Source organism: Geotrypetes seraphini, chromosome 3 (assembly GCF_902459505.1).
Source record: "Geotrypetes seraphini chromosome 3, aGeoSer1.1, whole genome shotgun sequence".
NCBI lineage: Eukaryota > Metazoa > Chordata > Amphibia > Gymnophiona > Dermophiidae > Geotrypetes > Geotrypetes seraphini.
This window is the reverse complement of record NC_047086.1, coordinates 75,382,347-75,399,048: the sequence shown is the minus strand read 5'-3', so window position 1 is coordinate 75,399,048 and position 16,702 is coordinate 75,382,347. Positions and strand designations below refer to the sequence as shown.

At 44.6% G+C, this 16,702-nt stretch overlaps 1 protein-coding gene across 5 annotated transcripts in view; it reads left to right on the top strand.

The window, feature by feature from the left end:
- Positions 1–16,702, top strand: part of ARHGEF10 (Rho guanine nucleotide exchange factor 10) — a 345,472-nt gene that overhangs the window by 110,432 nt on the left and 218,338 nt on the right. For all 5 annotated transcript variants that reach the window (XM_033938128.1, XM_033938130.1, XM_033938132.1 and 2 more), the window contains one exon: positions 15,556–15,714. In XM_033938128.1, coding sequence (XP_033794019.1) covers positions 15,556–15,714 — 159 coding nt within the window. The remainder of the gene's footprint in view (positions 1–15,555; positions 15,715–16,702) is intronic.

Here is a 16,702-nt window from a genome sequence, read left to right as displayed (position 1 = left end):
TACCATTACCCTCATCGCTTCGTAGTTTCCTTTCTTGAAGTTGAAAGTTGTTGCTGTGGTTCTCTTTCCTTTCGATATTCCTACTTCAACTTTGAACTTGATCATGTTGTGATTGCTGTTTCCCAATGGTCCCATTACTTCCACTTCCTTTGCAGGTCCTCTTAGCCCATTAAGGATTAGATCCAGAGTAGCATTCCCTTTCGTCTGTTCTCTGACAAGCTGATCCATGAAGCAGCCATGTTGTGCTTCCCCTAAATCCAACTGATTGGTCAACCAAAGAAGTTAATCAGATTAGTCTGGCAGGACTTTCTTCTAGTATAAAATCATGTTGCCTCAGGTCCTGCAATCCATCTGATTCCAGAACCTTTCTATTCTCTGTTTTATAAATATTTCCATTCATTTACTCACAACAGAGTTAGGACTAATTTGCCTGTAATTCCCAACTTCCTTCTTCCACTTTTATGGAGAGGGACCACAACCACCCTTCTCCAGTCCTCCAAGACCACTTCTGATTCTAGGAAAGCATTGAGAAAGTCAGAAAGCATAGCCACTAGAACTTCCCTAAATTCCTTTGGTACCCTTAGATATATCCCATCTGGTCTCAGTACTTTTTCTACCTTTAGGCCCTGATTCTGTATAGGACGCCCGGGAGAGGTGTCCTATACAGAATCGGGCCTACACTAACCCCGATTCTGTAACCGGCGTCCATGTTACAGATGCCGGTTAGAGAATCGGGTTAGAGTAGAGGCGGCTCCTACACTTATCGCGGCAAGGGATAAGTATAGTGGCCGCCTGTCCAATCGCCGGCAGGAGGGTGCCGAACCCCTCCTGCCGGAAAGCCGCCCCTGCCCCCCGAAACTCGTAGGCACCTGGGCCAATCAGGCCTTAGGATTAGTGGGGATGGGTGGACCCGCTATGCCTAAGGCCTGATTGGTCCAGGCTTCTAGAGCCTGGGCAAATCAGGCTTTAGACTTAGCTGGGATGGGCCGGGAAGGGGCGGGCCCGTCTAATTTCGACGAGGCGGGCCTGTCGGCTGGACGGCAGCAAGACCCGCCAGCCGGCCAACATTTAAAGGTTAGTTGGGAGGTTAGGGGAGTCATCGGGGGGTAGGTCATTAGCATGGGGGCTCCGGAGGGGGTCCGGCTTTCCGCCAGGGGGGGTTAGGCACCCTCCTGCCAGCGATTGGGAGTTTGGGGGGGGGGTGTTCCGGCAGGAGGGGTTCGACACCCTTCTGCCGGCGATTGGGAGTTTGGGGGCATGGGCGGCTTTCCGGCAGGAGGGGTTCGGCACCCTCCTGCTGGCGATTGGAAGTTTGGGGGGAGGGGTGTTCCGGCAGGAGGGGTTCGGCACCCTCCTGCCGGCGATCTAGAGTTTCGGGGGGAGGGGGCGGCATTCCGGCAGGAGGGATTGGGCACCCTCCTGCTGGTGATCGGACAGGCGGCCGCGGCCGCTATACTTATTGTGGCAGAGAGATCCCTTGCCACGATAAGTATAGCAGCCACGTCTACTTACAATGTAGGCCAGCATGTTCCTGGCCTACATTTTAAGCGTCTCTTCCTCTACTAGGGAGATGCGTAGGGCCGCCTAGGTTCGCCTAAGGCCCTTAGGTGAGCTTAGGCATCTTGCGGGTCTCCCTAGGCTCCCGGAGGCGCCTCAATATAGGTGGCCTGCCTGGGGAGCATTTTTTAAAAAACGTGCATCCCGATTGGCTGATTAGACAGCTGTAGGACGCCTACAGCTGACTAAAATCGGGACGGCACTTTGCAGAATCAGGGCCTTAATGTAGCTAGCTGCTCACGAACATAGTCTTCTGAAATTTGGTCAAGGTCTACCACATATCCATTCAAGGTGCCATCTTGGATTTTAACATAAGTGTCCTGTGATGATATTATCCTCTTTATGGGCAAATAGAGAAAGCCTGTCCTTCCAAATCCCATTGTTGGCCAGCTTTCCACGGCATCTTTTGTAAACTGATAAGTGTAATTTCCTTTTTGAGATTAGACACCCTTTACCTAAGAGCTATGGAGCACAATTGCAGTAGACTCGGCACTAAATAGGATGGAGTTGAGGAATTCAAATGAAGGATCAACCTTGTCACTATGGGGCAAATTCTATAAACAATGCCTTAACTTAGGCAACAGTAGACGCCTTACCAGCACCTAAGTAAAGAGGAAAACGTCATTTGGAATGCAACTTAAAGGGGAAATTCAAAGCGCCTACTGGCACCTAAACAAACGGCATCAGATTTGCACCTAATGCTACTATAGGCATGGTAGGCCTTGAAAACCCTGGCCTACATTTCTCTCTACTATCTTTGCTGGAGGCACAATTCTCTAAATGGCGCCATCGCGTGATTGACGCATGATCAGCGGCCACCATCAACGGCGCTGGTTAGAGAATCCGGGCCTATGTTCCAAATACATTACCAAGAAAAAGTATGCTCTTAACTGCTACAATGGATATTAAAATATAAAAAACAAAACTACTTAGCTAGATTCAGGAGCATGGAATCAATTTGCATTAAAAATAGTTTGTCAGGCAGGCTACAGAAAACAAAGGCCAATGTGTTTGTCCCACATGCTCTGGAGACGCACATTGCTCGGTGTTTACCCTTGACTTTGTTTGATTGTTTCATTGTCTAATGATAAGTTTCTGATTGCTTTATATTCTTCTTGAAGAATGTTTTGCCCAGCTCTGCTGCCGTAACACTGAGTTCTTTTTAGACAAAACCATTTCCTATAGGTTCTGTTTTGTGAGATAGTCTGATTAATTGTTATTGTGAACTTTTATAGGCAGTGCTGCACATGTAGAAGATTTAAGCTCTTGTATTCTATGTACTAATTGGGACTGCTAGTTTTAATACTAGTTAAAAATGACATTTCTCATGTCGTTTTTCTACCTGCAAAAGGGAAAGTCTCCAAATTTTGGGTTTTCTTTTAGTGTGGTTTTTAAAGTGTGCAATCTTTCGAAATAGTGCATTTCCACATGGAAGCATTATTGGGAAAGAGTGCACTCTTCTTTCAGAAAGAAGGCACACACTTTGGCCCAAATTCTATTTATGTCACCTAAAAGATCGGCAGCACTAAGCGTGATTCTATAAGTTGGGTGCACTGGTATAGAATCATGCTTAGCACAGCCTAAGCAGCATTAGGCATCACTCGGCTTCCTAACTTTTAGGCGCCCTATTTATGCCAGGGATTTCTTGGCTTAAATGCTTGCACCTAAGTTGTGTGCACAACTACTAAATTTAAAAAAAAGTGTCTAACTCAAAACACACCCATGATCCTCTCCTAACCACTTTTAGGTTGGCACTTTGGACTAGGCACCTACCAATTTGTGTGCCATTTTGTGCATCAGGTCAGCAAATACGATCGGTTGCTAAACCAGTTTAGCGACAATCATTAGAAAGAGACTTTAGTGCATCTAGCCCTCAGTACATGGAGAGGCCCTGTCTTCCTCCCTGAGCCATGTAAACAAAAGCTTAGGAAGCAGATCAGAGATCTTAGTAATGTTGAAGCCCATGGCCTGGCACTGCGTTCAGTACTGGGCTTGATGACGGTAATCCTGGAAGTAGTCCCCTGTGCGAAAGCACATGTGCATCTACTCCAGGATTCCCTCCTTTCCAGGTGATCCCCGCAATGGCATTGTCTTCAGATGCAGCTCCCCTGGTCATGGGAGGCAAAGAGCACCTTATGTTGGTGGCTCCAGGGGGACTCCTTATCGAAGGGCTGGTCGCCTACTCCAGGGCAAGTGGATACCATCCAATAGGGCAGTTTTTCTAACAGTATTGCCCTGCAACCTTCGGTTCTGTGCCAAGTGCCGGGTATCTTAGGACATGCCCACTTTGATGACATCAGTCCTCCTGGCTTAAGGAGAGTATTTCAGTGGCTTGCTCCCTGAAGCGCGCTGCCAAAGGGGCACACCAAAGGGGCATGTCCTGCCTCTTTATGTGCCCCTTTGTGGACACTCAGAAACGACTCTTTATCACCAGGTACTTTATTAATCTGTGATTAACTCATAGGTATTTTAGTATTAACTTGAGTGTTTCTCTTATCTTTATACTTTATAAAGGATGGGTGGGGGTGGGGGAAGGATATGTATTTATTATATCATTTGATGGAATTAAGTGCTGTTTATTTTGTACATTGTTCGATAATATGTTGCACTTGATGTTGATTTTTTTAAAAATGAATAAAGATATGGAAAAAAAAAGAAATTGAATAAAGATTTATTTAAAAAAAAATCCAATATTAGTTTTTAATATTCCCTTACAGAAACTGTTATAAATGACCTTCCTCATATATAATAGATTCTTGAAGTTCTTGGTCTGCTATTACTACCGGTACTAATAATTTCTATAGCGCTTCTAGCATACACAGCACTGAGCACACTATGTGCAGATACTTCCTCTTTTCCATAATGGGCCCAAAATCTAAGGGCCCCTTTTACAAATACATGGTGGTGATTCTCCTGCAGCAAATGCTCCAAAGTCCATTTCAATTCTTACAGGCTTTGGTGCATTTGCCGCGAGAAAATCGCTACCGGGCTTTATAAAAGGGGCCCTAAGTTTTTTTTTTATACCTGGAGCAGTAGAGAGTTAAGTGACTTGTCCAAGATCACAAGAAACTGCAGTATTAATCGAATCCAGTTCACCAGGATCAAAACCTGGTGCACTAACCATTAAGGCTACTCTTCCCACATGTAGCACAGTTTTTAGCGTCGGCCGCGGTGGTAACAGCTCCAACACTCATAGGAATTCTGTGAGCATCTGAGCTATTAACACCATGGCCAGCGCTAAAAACTGTGCTACAGTTTTGTAAAAGGGGGGATATTTAGGTATTGTGATGCATTGCCTTTATAAAATAAATGTGTTTGAGAATTTTTATAGGTGCCCTAATACAGTCAAACCTCGGTTTACGAGTACCACGGTTTGCAAGTGTTGTGCAATACGAGCAAAACACTCCCAAAACTCTTACCTCGCAAACCGAGCGCCGTCCCGATATACGAGTGAATTAAGCCATCCGCTGTCCCGATAACGGAAGCAGTCTCCCTCTACTCCTGACGCTCCAGCACGCTTCCTTTGGCAATTGGCAGGTGCTCTTCTCGCATGCGTACGCCTATGTTCCAAACAAGCAAACTTTTTTTTTCTCAAGTCCCTCACCTTCCGCCGCCAGTCGCACCCCCAGCCACATGCGCTCACTTTTAACCAATGAGTGCAGGCCGGTGAGCTGCAGCTGTAGCTGTATAGGAGCATGCCCAAAAAATCAACAGAGAGGGAAGGTGTCTGTTCCTCTCTGCCCAGGACTGTTCTCCGTGTTGCCTGGCTGTGATAAAGGGCTGAGGAGGAGCGGATGGATGCACCATGTCTGCCACCCAGGGCTGTCTTTTCTTGCAACCCTCGCTGCTGGTGTCGGTGGTGACAGCAGTAGAAGAGAGGGTTTGGGGCCTCGCTGACTGTGCTGCTGAGAGGGGAGGGGAGATGAGACACGTCAGTGAGGAACCGGTATAACCTGGTGGAGGACGGAGGAGATGCATCGTCCTGAAGCAGGGGGCAGCTGTATGGGGACCCCGACGGAAGGAAGTGACCCTGCTGAAGGGGCTGCAGCACCCGGACATCATTCAGGCAGGTACCCACCCCTGGACCACCATAGAAAACCTTGGTTGTGGAACAAATTGTTTGAGTTTACATTGTGGCCTATGGGGAATTTTGCTTTGGATTACGAGCATGCTTCTGGAACGAATTATGCTCATAAACCAAGGTTCCACTGTAACCCCCATTGTATTCAGTGTTTCTGTTGTGAATATATAATATATAATCAATTGAATTTGTTTTTCTAATGCTTGTGGATTGTTTTATAAAAATAAATTGTTGAATTAGAAAAAATAATAAAAGTAAATATTTTTCAATTATGGTGAAAGTGTTTAGTATATTGACCCAAAAGGGAAAGAATCTGTTTCATGAATCACTGTAAAGTACTATTTAAATACCATTTTATGTCTATGTGCCTAAAAATATCTTGCAAGAAAATTCTTGTTATTGCCTGTGCAATAAACTATGCAAGATCTGCATGCTTTCGCCTTTTGAGGAACTGGGAGATCTGGCAAAAATTCCTATTACCATAGCAATTGAAGTGGTTAAGAAATGTGCACTGTGTGAGTTTTTGCAGTAAAGAAGAAACTGTGCATGCCTGAGCTGGTCGGCAGACATACAAAATGATTAAACTATGCTTCCAGAATTAACAAGCCCTGCTTAGTACGAACAGGGACTTTTTAGGTTTCTTGTGCAGTAAAGTACTGTAAGAACGCTTCATGTGTCTGACACAGGGCTGTGGAGTCAGAGTTGGAGTCAGAGTCGAGGAGTCGGAGACAATTTTGGGTACCTGGAGTCGGAGTCATGGGTACCAGAAACTGAGGAGTCCGAGTCGAAGGATTTATCTACCGACTTCACAGCCCTGGTCAGACATTCATCTGCCAATTATAATTTTTCCTGTGTGTATACTTACATGTGAAAAATTATGAGTGTAACTTAGAGTTTCTATGTGGTGTTTGTGTTAAATGTTTTGGAAGGTGAAGTGGGGTGCAGTGGTGACAGATGGTGAATTTTGGGGACGATGAAGGGGTGTAGTGTGATAGGTGGCGGCTGTTGGGGAAGATGAGGAGAAGCACAATGTTACAGTTGGTGAGGTCTGTGGAAGATAAGGAAGGGTGCAGTGTGGACAGGTGGTGAGTGCTGGGGAAGGATGAGGAAATGGTATTAGGCAATAGTGCTTCCAGATTCATGATTCGAATCGGATCACCGATTCACTTCGGGTGAATCGATTCAAATCGATTTAAAAAAAAAAAAAAAATTGGCTTCCTGATTCGGACCCTCACTCCCTAAAGCAGGAGCAACAGCGCTGCTCTTGCTGGCTGGCTGCTGCCGCACCTGCTTTAGAGGGCGAGGAGGGAGGGTCAGTCAGGAAGTGCTGCTGTCGGCTCCCCCCCACCCGGTATCCGGTTCCCCCCCCCCCGGCGTCCGATTTCCCATCCTGGCGTCCGGCTTCCCCCCTGGCCTCCCCGCACTGTTTACCTTATAGGTGAAGCCTGCAGAGCAGATCGCGGTACTAGCGTCTTTGCAAACTGCTTCGAAGCTGTTTCCTCTGCCACAATCCTGCCTCTGATGTCAGCTCAAAGCAGTTTGCAAAGACGCTAGAACCACGATCTGCAGGCTTCACCTATAAGGTAAACTGTGCGGGGAGGCCAGGGGGAACGGAGGCCTTCCTGGTGGGGGGGGTGCGCATTCCTTTGGGGTGGGAGGGGGACAGGCCTTGGGGGCTGCAGATCTTCAAGGGGGAGACAGGTCTTCAAGGGGGGACAGGCCAGGGATTTTGGCATAGGCCTTCAGGGGGGACAGGCAGGCCTTCAGGGGGGACAAGCCTTCAAGGGGGGGACAGACCTTCATGGGAGGGGGCCCTGGAAGGAAGGGGGGTTTCAAAGAGATGTGCATATGCCGGACTTTGGGGAGGGGAAGAAATAATGGGTCTAAAAACAGAGGAGAGGGAGAGAGATGGTGGACAATGGGATTTAGGGAGGGAAGGAACAGCAAGGGAGAGAAGTTAGACACAAGGGATGGTGTGGAGGGGGGATAGAGATACTGGATAGGAGGGTAGTTGGGAAAAGAAAGGGAGAGACCCTGGGGTGGTGGGGAAAGAGGGAGAGATGCTGAATGAAAGGGTAGTTGAGAAAAGGTGGTTCTATGGATGGAGACGAAAAAAAAGAAAGATGCCAGACCTCCGGGGGAGGGAAGGGAAATGGAAGGGGAGGACGGAGATGACAGATGGATGGTTAGCACAGAGAAAGAAGGAGACCCTGGCAAGCAAGTTATCAGAAGACAATCAGAGCCTGGGACCAACAAGATTTGAATAATGAGCAGACAACAAAAGGTAAAAAACTAATTTTATTTACTGTTTTGTGATTACAATATGTCATATTTGAAACATGTATCCTGCCAGAGCTGGTGTTAGACCGCAAACGTGAGCTAGGATTTAACAGAAAGAGGAAAAGTCTTTTTTGGTTGTTTATTTTGTTTACACCACAGCGCCAGTGTGGTTAGGAGAAGGCAAAGGGGGTGAAGAGGCTATAAAATAAGCCCACCAGGATGTTTGAAAAAAAAAAACACGCAATTGGGCAGGAAAATCGAATTGAAAAACCAATTCAATAGGCTGAATTGAATTGAATTTTTTTTCCTGAATCGGGCAGCACCATTAGGCACTGCTGTACTTCTTGGTCTGAAGTAAAGAGGATCAGAGGGGAAAGTAGGGTTGTGGGTTCAAACCCACGCTGCTCCTTGTGACCCTGGGCAAGTCACTTAATCCCCCCCCCCATTGTCCCAGGTACATTAAATAGATTGTGAGCCTGCTGGTACAGACAGGGAAAAATGCTTGAGTGCCTGAATAAATTCACATAAACCATTCTGAGCTCCCTTGGGAGAACAGTATTGAAAATTGAATAAATAAGGACAAGCAGGGACATGGAGGAGGTAGGGAAGGAGGAAACCAAATTTATGCTAAGGACAGGGAAAGAGAGAAGGCTAAGTATGAAGCAGAGAGAGGGAGAAGCAAGGATGTAAAAGAAGCAGGATAAGGGGGAGGGAAGAGAGAGGGGGAGGACCAGGAGAGGAAGCAAGAAAGAAGAAAGGGCCTTGATTAAGGATGGGGTGATAGAGAAAGAATGAGCTATTAATAAAGACACAAAAGGAGAAATGACTTGAAAATCAGGGTGAGAACACAGAATAAGGGAGCAGGAGAGGGAGAGGCAACCCAGATTGGATAGAGAGGGAGAAAGACCTGGAATGGGGGAGAAGAGGAAAAAAGAACTGGAACAGGAGAAGGTTAGATTGATGGAGGGTGACGACAAGAGGACCCTGGATTTGGGGGTAGGGAAGGGAGGAATCCTGGAAGAATGAAATGAAGAATAAAGGGATGAAAGTTGGAGAAAGAGGGTGAATACTGAGGAGAGGAGGGCAGGCAGGAAGAAGATGAGCAAAGAATGAAAGAAAAAAAAATTGAGGGAAGACAGCAGAAATCCCCAAAGTGACAAAGAAAGGGCAACACCAAAGAGAACAAAAAAAATGAAGAGACCATAGAATTAAACAAACAAAAAAAATGTTGAGCCAAAAAAAAGGCAAGACATCAAACATTGAGATCTTTTATTGCTTACTGAAATATCCTGGGATTCTGTTCAAAATCTCTGACCTAGATGTGTCTCCCACATAAAAGATGCTTGTTTGGATTAGTTTTGTTCACTATATAATTAACTCTCTTGTACATGTAACATATTTCCAGTACTGGGGCTCTGGACTGGGTCCAAAATTATTTTCCTTTAACAAAATTTAGGGGATGTGCTCTTAGGTGTATTGTGAGGGTAGATTACTAAAGTTTTCAAGGGGGCTGTTGAGACTTCCCTTCCCCACCACTAAAATGAACTGCTTGCTCATAGCTTTGCACTACAGGGAACATGTGTGTCTGATTCACCCACCAGAAATCTGGCAACTTTGCCCTCTCTCCTTTCCTGACAGTGCGTCTTCCTTCCTCTGCGTGTCTCCTTTCCAAATTCAGTCTGACATCTGCATGTTCAGTGTCAGATGATTGAAACAGCAGAATGAGGTACAGTACACAGAAATAACAAATCCTGTTTTCCTCGTGGGGAAGGGGGCTCTGTGTGTGTGCAAAATTTGGTTTGAAGTGCCACAAGAATTGAGCAAACTTGATTGTGCCATGACTTTAAAAAGATTATGCAATATTGTTCTAAGGCAGGGGTTCTCAGCCCAGACTTCAGGACACACCTAGCCAGTCTAGCTTTCAAGATATCCACAATGAATATTCATGAGAGACTTTTCCTTACAGTGGACTTAATGCATGCAAATTTATCTCATGAATATTCATGTGGATATTCTGAAAACCTGCTGGGTGTGTTCTGAGGACTGGGTTGAGTACCCTTCCTCTAAGGAATTGTTTCTTCAGTTGTAGGGTTACCAAACATCTGGAAAAACCTGGACATGTCTTCTTTTTAGAGGACGGTCCGGGTGCTCGGAGGGATTTCTAAAACCCAGCAGTTTGTCCGGGTTTTGGAAGTCCCCAACTGTGGATCTCAACACAATGACGTCATATACATGCATACATGCACGTGATATTATCGCGTCAATGTCTGCGCATGTGCAGATGGGGTCCCGGGCTCAGGGAGGTTTCTGGAGGGGCGCGGTTGGAGGCAGAATAGGATGGAGCTGGAGGTGGGGTAGGGCCAGGTGTCCCTTTAAAAAAAAAAAAAAATTCTGGAAATCTGGCATCCCTATTCAACTGGAACTTGAAGGCAATAAGAGATGGGACTCAAGTAAAAATAAGAAACAATAAGAGAGGCCAGAACAAGACAAGGAAAGAGAAGGAAGAGAGGTCTGAGCTGAGCACAGGGAAGAAGGATAAAAGGAGATGGGAAAGAACACAGGAGCATATGATTTTGAAAGGAAGATATACTTTATATTAAATGTGTTTGTATAGGAGTAGATTAACTCTCTGCTGTTGGCTGAGTATCTATTTAGCCCTTGGTGGCGTTATTCCTGGATAATCCATGCTGGGCCATGTCCGGATGTCGGCATTGAATATCCACGTTTATGTGGCCTGCTATCTCTTTTATGCATTTGAGTACGATATTCAGCCCTTAACTGCCTAAGTCAGTTTTTTTCCAAGTTGGTTCTGTAGGTACCTCCTTGCCAGTCAGGTTTTCAGGATAGCTACAATGAATATGCATGAAAGAGATTTGCATATACAGTCAAACCTCGGTTTACGAGTGCCGCAGTTTGCAAGTGTTTTGGAAAACGAGCAAAACATTTGCAAAATCCGTGCCTCAGAAACCGAGCTTGCCTCGATTTGCGAGCCCCACCCCCTGGCGATCTGGCATCACTTCCCCCGCTCACATCGCCCCCCCCCCCCCGCTCGCATCACCCTCCCCCCCCGGCCGCGATTCAGCAACCCCTATTCACCCACCCAAACACAATCGCACAGGACATGCCGGTGCCCGAAGATCCCCCCCTGTTGCTTGTGCTGGGCCTTGAATCTGAGAATCTTGGAGAGAACGAGAACTAGAAGGCCTTGAGCATGCGCAGAAGCTCAAGGCCCAGCACAAGCAACAGGGAGGATCTTCGGGCACCGGCATGTCCTGTGCGATTGTGTTTGGGTGGGGGATGCTGGATCACGGCCGAGGGGGGGGGGCGACACGAGTGGGGGGGATGCTGGTTCGAGGGGAGGATGTCAGATCATGGGGGGTGTAGAGCAGCGCAGGTGGCCTCGGGGGGGGGGGGGTAAAGTGGAGCAGCGCCGGTGGCCTCGGGTGGGATGGGGAGGTAGAACAAATCAAGCGCGTTTCCCTTACTTCCTATGGGGAAACTCGCTTTGATATACAAGTAAATTGGTTTACGAGCATGCTGTGTCCTGTGTATCCTACTCAATATTGTCATTGAATGGGGGATTGGGGACCAAGTGCTGAGCCACTGTAAGGTTTTTGTGCGTACCTGCTAGTGTCAATTTATTATGAAAGTAGAAGAGGAGTGTGGAAGACTGGACTGCGTGAAATGATAGCATGGCTCAGCCACATGTGCCAATAATTAAAAATTTGATTTATAGAGAGGCTCCGCTATCAAAGTAAAATGAAAGTTTCTTTACCTTAGAAAATCTAATCTAATCTGTTATTTGTGCGTCGCGCTCAGGGCCGGATTTAGATGAAAAGAGGCCCTAGGCTATTCCACTTATGAGGCCCTTTCACCTCCCATTTTTAAGTTTGTAAATTACATGAGAGATAATAAAATACATCATTACTCTGATATATATCAATATGTTAAATGAAACATGTGACACGAATCTTGAGGCCCTAGGCTGAAGCCTAGTTAGCCTAGTTAGCCTTTAGGAAAATCCGGCCCTGGTCGCGTTATACCTATAAAGGTTCAAGGCGACTTACAGCAAGAAATGGAGAATACATTAGATCATAACAGAATCAAAAGGAGGACGTTGCAAAGGGTCTATGCGGGATATGAAGATAATATCAAACAACTAGCCTCCAGTGTTATATACCGAGTATATCGCCTTTAACTTTTTTGTCTCTAGTGAAAAATTTCTAAAAGGAGGAAAAAGGCCTCAGGAGCTACGGAGAGCAAATGCTACATCGCAGCTATGAAGGGAAGAGCCGTACATTAGACAAAATAGGTTCTTTGTTTTAGTTAGAGCAATACAGCTATTCTATATCCATGGTCTCTAATTAAGACTGTACAGGTTACTGATCTCCTAATGACAGGGTGCTGGCAAGAACCAGTTCAATGATTGTTAGCCTTGTTCATATAAAGGGTCTTTTCAAGGGTGTGGATCTCTAGTCACTCCTCTAACCCCTTTTAGACAGTACAGGGAAGAAGGCTGGCAGGGCTGCGGCCTTCACCTGTGCAGCACCTCTCTTGTTAGCAGGTGTTCTTTGGAGGCTTTAGCCATGGGTCTAGAATATAGCAGATGCTCAGCCTGACTTTTGGAGTGTTAGGCACACTTGTGATTTGGGGGTTGGAGGCTTATGCATCTAATCCCCCCTTCTCTGAGGCTTTCATTAGCTGCTGTGTGAGAGCAGAGACCTTAACTGGTTTCTGGAGTATGACAGCACCTTTAGCTGCAATCCGATTGAGACGAGGTGTTAAATGTTCCTGGAAGTCAGACCCGCCAGGTACTACTATTTTGAGGCCCTCAGTATGTTTATCATAATCACAAAAGTAAAATAAAACAGTTTCTAGATCATATGTCTCTTTAGCTATAAATTACAATATTATTATTAAGACTTAGCCAAAAGGAAAAATTTATAAACTATAAACCTCATGCAAAATTGTCATTTCTTTAATAAGACATTAACTATTTTTTCTGAGGCCCTCCAAGTACCTACAAAACCAAAATGTGGCCCTGCAAAGGGTTTGAGTTTGAGACCATCAGTCACAACAGAAGCATCCTTTATTGTTTCGTACCTTCCTGCTACCTGATTATAACTTAAAACTGCTTATTGCTTATGATTTATAAATGTTTAAAACTTATCTCTCTGTCTCTCTCTCTTTCTCTCTGTCGATGACTGTGATTGCTATCTACTTTTTCTGAAACATGTAGTTCCTTTCTATATTCTATACTGAACTGTAAATTTATTTGTAAAAAGCTCAGATAGTTCACTCATGGGCTCAAGAAATAAATAAATGTGAAACTTGATTATTCCGTAAGAAAGGGAGAACAACCTTTGTGCTTCTGTATAGACCTCTCGTGTGACTGTACTATGCATACTTTGTGCTGTTCTGTTTGACCCATTTCAAAAATAACATAGCACAGCTAGAAAAGGTTCAGAGAAAGGTGACAAAAAAAAATGATAAAAGGGGATGGAACCACCTCCCTTATAAAAGAGAAGTTAAATGGGTTAGTGCTCTTCAACCTGAAAAAGACAGCTGTGTGTGGATGGGGGGAGGGGAGAGATAGTAATAATAAATGATAATAATAACTTTATTTTTGTATCCCGCAGTACCTTGCAGTTCAGAGCGGTTAACATCAAGAGAAACTGCTAAAAAACGCAGCAAAAATTAAGTCTACATTATCTTCAGGACATACCCCCCCCTCTTCTATTAAACTATGCTAGCAGTTTTTAGCGCGGTGAGCCGCACTGAATGGACCGCGCTGCTCCCAAAACTCATAGAGTTCCTATGAGCGTCGGGAGTTCCTATGAGCGTCGGGAGCAGCGCGGCCCATTCAGCACGGCCCTCTGCGCTACAAACTGCGCAGTTTAATAGAAGAGGGGGGATAGTTAGACTAGTTAAACAAATTTGTCAAATAAATAGGTCTTCAATGATCTCCTAAATGTTTGATAAGAAAATGAGTTCAGAAACAAAACACCGGCCTAAAAAGATAGTTTTATCAAGCAATCTTGTAAAGTGGCATCCCTTCAGAGTCGGAAATGAAAAAAAAGAGTAATTCCACATGTGTGACAAACTTTTGCTGGTAAAATAAAATGATTCAAGAAATAAGTGGGTTTGAATGGTTTAATTTGGTTGTTCAACCTTTCAAACAACACTGAGACAAGAGGGCACTCAATTAAACTGACAACCAGCACGCTGAAAGCTAAGCATAGAAAATACTTTTTTCATTCAGCACAAAATTAAGCTGCCAATTTGTTATTTATTTAAACTGTGCCCATCTACTGCTGCGGAACATGGCCAAAGCGATTATCATAGTGGGCTTTCATCAAGGTTTGGACAAGTTTCTGGAGCATAGTCCATTAAAAAAAAAAAAAAATAATAGCCAAATAGACTTGAAGTCATTGTCCTTGCAAATGACCAATGAGAAATAGATCTACATTTTAGGATCTGCTGTGTATTTGTTACCGGGACTGGTCACTTTCAGAGGGTGACGGGACAAAAGCGTGCGAGACTTCCGCGCGCCGACATTGCAGCGCAGACAATTCAGCGCAAGACCCTAGCGCGCCACCGAAAAAGTTACTTTTAAAGAGCTCCAACGGAGAAAGTGGGGTGAATCCCCCCCCACTTTACTTCATACTCTTTGCACTGCCGTTAGGGGAAGGGTGCAACCCCCCACATTATAGAGAAAACTTAACTTTTTCCTAAAAAATAGGGAAAAAGTTAAGTTTACTCTATAATGGAGGGTTCCAAACCCCCAACACCCCCCCCCCCAACGGCAGCGCGAAGAGTATGAAGTAAACTGGTGGGGGGGTACCCCACTCACACCCCAGGTCGGAGCTCTTTAAAAGTAACTATAGGCGGCACGCTGGGGTCTTGCGCCGATTTGTCTGCGCTGCAATGTCAGCGCGCCGAAGTCCTGCACGCGAATGACTATGAACCCTTTCAGAGATAGGGGGCTGGGCTTGATGGACTTTGTTCTGTCTCAGCATGGCTCTTATTGGCAATTACAATCTGATGAAGCCTTCAGAGAGAAAATACGGAAATTAAATATTTTCTACATGCCGCAATAACTAAGCACCTTTTTTTTTGTCAAGTTGAACTATATGAATATAGTTGATAGAGCTGGCAAAGACATTCTGCGGTCATTTCTCTTCTTTGCTGAAATGACCTAATCTGGCCTTCAAAAAGAACTATTGTCTGCCACGGAAGGCTGGAATGCATGGGGGAGGGTGGGGTACTGTGAGAGATTTTTGTTTTCAATTGTGATAATTTACATTGCCAAATCAGATTTAGAAAATCCTCAAAATCAGTGTTTAAAGAAAGCTTCTCATAATTGTGTACTGTGTTGATTCAAGTTCTTATAAAAAGTATGTTGTGTTTTAGCAATTAAAAGGTTTTTTAAAAAAGATGTTTAATAGCCAAAGCATATAAAATGTAGATATATTATGTTATTCAAAGTTTTGAAACAAATACACTTTACTAATAAAAAATAAAATAGAGTTTGCATATTCCACTGATTTCCTTGCCTAACTTGAGCTGGAAGTTCTTGGCGGAGCCCTTGTGTTGTCTAAAATTCAAATTAAATATTTTATCTTGTCTTTGTTTAGTTTTGGAAGGTGATTTTAAAGATGGCGCTGAGGGTGAGGAAGGAGAACAATTTGATTTTGACAGTGGTGATGAAATTCCAGAAGCAGACCGGCAGTCCCTCATGTCACCTATTCCTAATTCTGGGAACAACACAGGATCAAAAGAGAAATCTCCCACAGGTATTCCTGTTGGAAACAAACAAAAAAGTTGTAGTTCAGATATGATAGGATTTTATTACTTAATAGACAGGTCTAGTCACTGCCAAGCTTACTACAATGAAATGGTTCAGTACCTTCCATGGGTATACGAGTGGAACTTTGGTATGGTTTCAGATCAAGAGTCCGTATATCTAGTCATTGAGAGCCAAATGAATGGCCTATAGTTTCTAGGATTTCTGCAGTGAATACACAATTCAATTTTTGCCAATATGGAATTGCTTAAAATGGAAGCAGCCTCCTGCATATTCATTTAGAAATCCTGAAACTCTGATTAGACCTTAAACCAAGTGTTCTCAAGGAGCACAAGCCAACCTATCTTAAGTAAGTGCACTTAATTTAGCAACCTGTGCTTCTGTTTTAGAACCTCTGATTGTCACCTGTGATACTATATATTGTTTAGTCTAACTAACATTGGCCTCTTGATGCCTAAAATGTATAACCCTATGTTAACTTGTCTTGATTATCAAGGTTTGGAATTGGGTGTCATCATTCTTCAATATAGGCCTCTGTCCATCTGACTGTCATAGGAGCTGTCCAGGGCATGGTGCTGAACAGCAGTGACATACTTTTCAAATCCTCAAGGTTAATTGGCCATTCTTGCTGTATCTTTGCATTGTTTTAAGTTATAACAAATTACTATTTCATTAATGTGTGTCACTGATTGTTACACTATAGGCAGTCAAGAGGATATGCAATAAAATAAAACCTCATTCTTGAAGAAAGGCCGTCTTCTATAACTGAACAGATAAGTGGTCTGTTTCACATTAGCTCTTTTCAGTCTACATTTCTCCCTCGTCATTCGCGGGGGATACGGGCAGAGCCGGATCGCGAATGCCGAAAAACTGCGATTATCCAGCTCTGACCCACCCCCACCTCCCTGCCGCCTTCCCGGCCTTATCTGGTGGTCTCGAGAGACTACAGGAACTCCCAGCAGCCATTTCCTCATGGC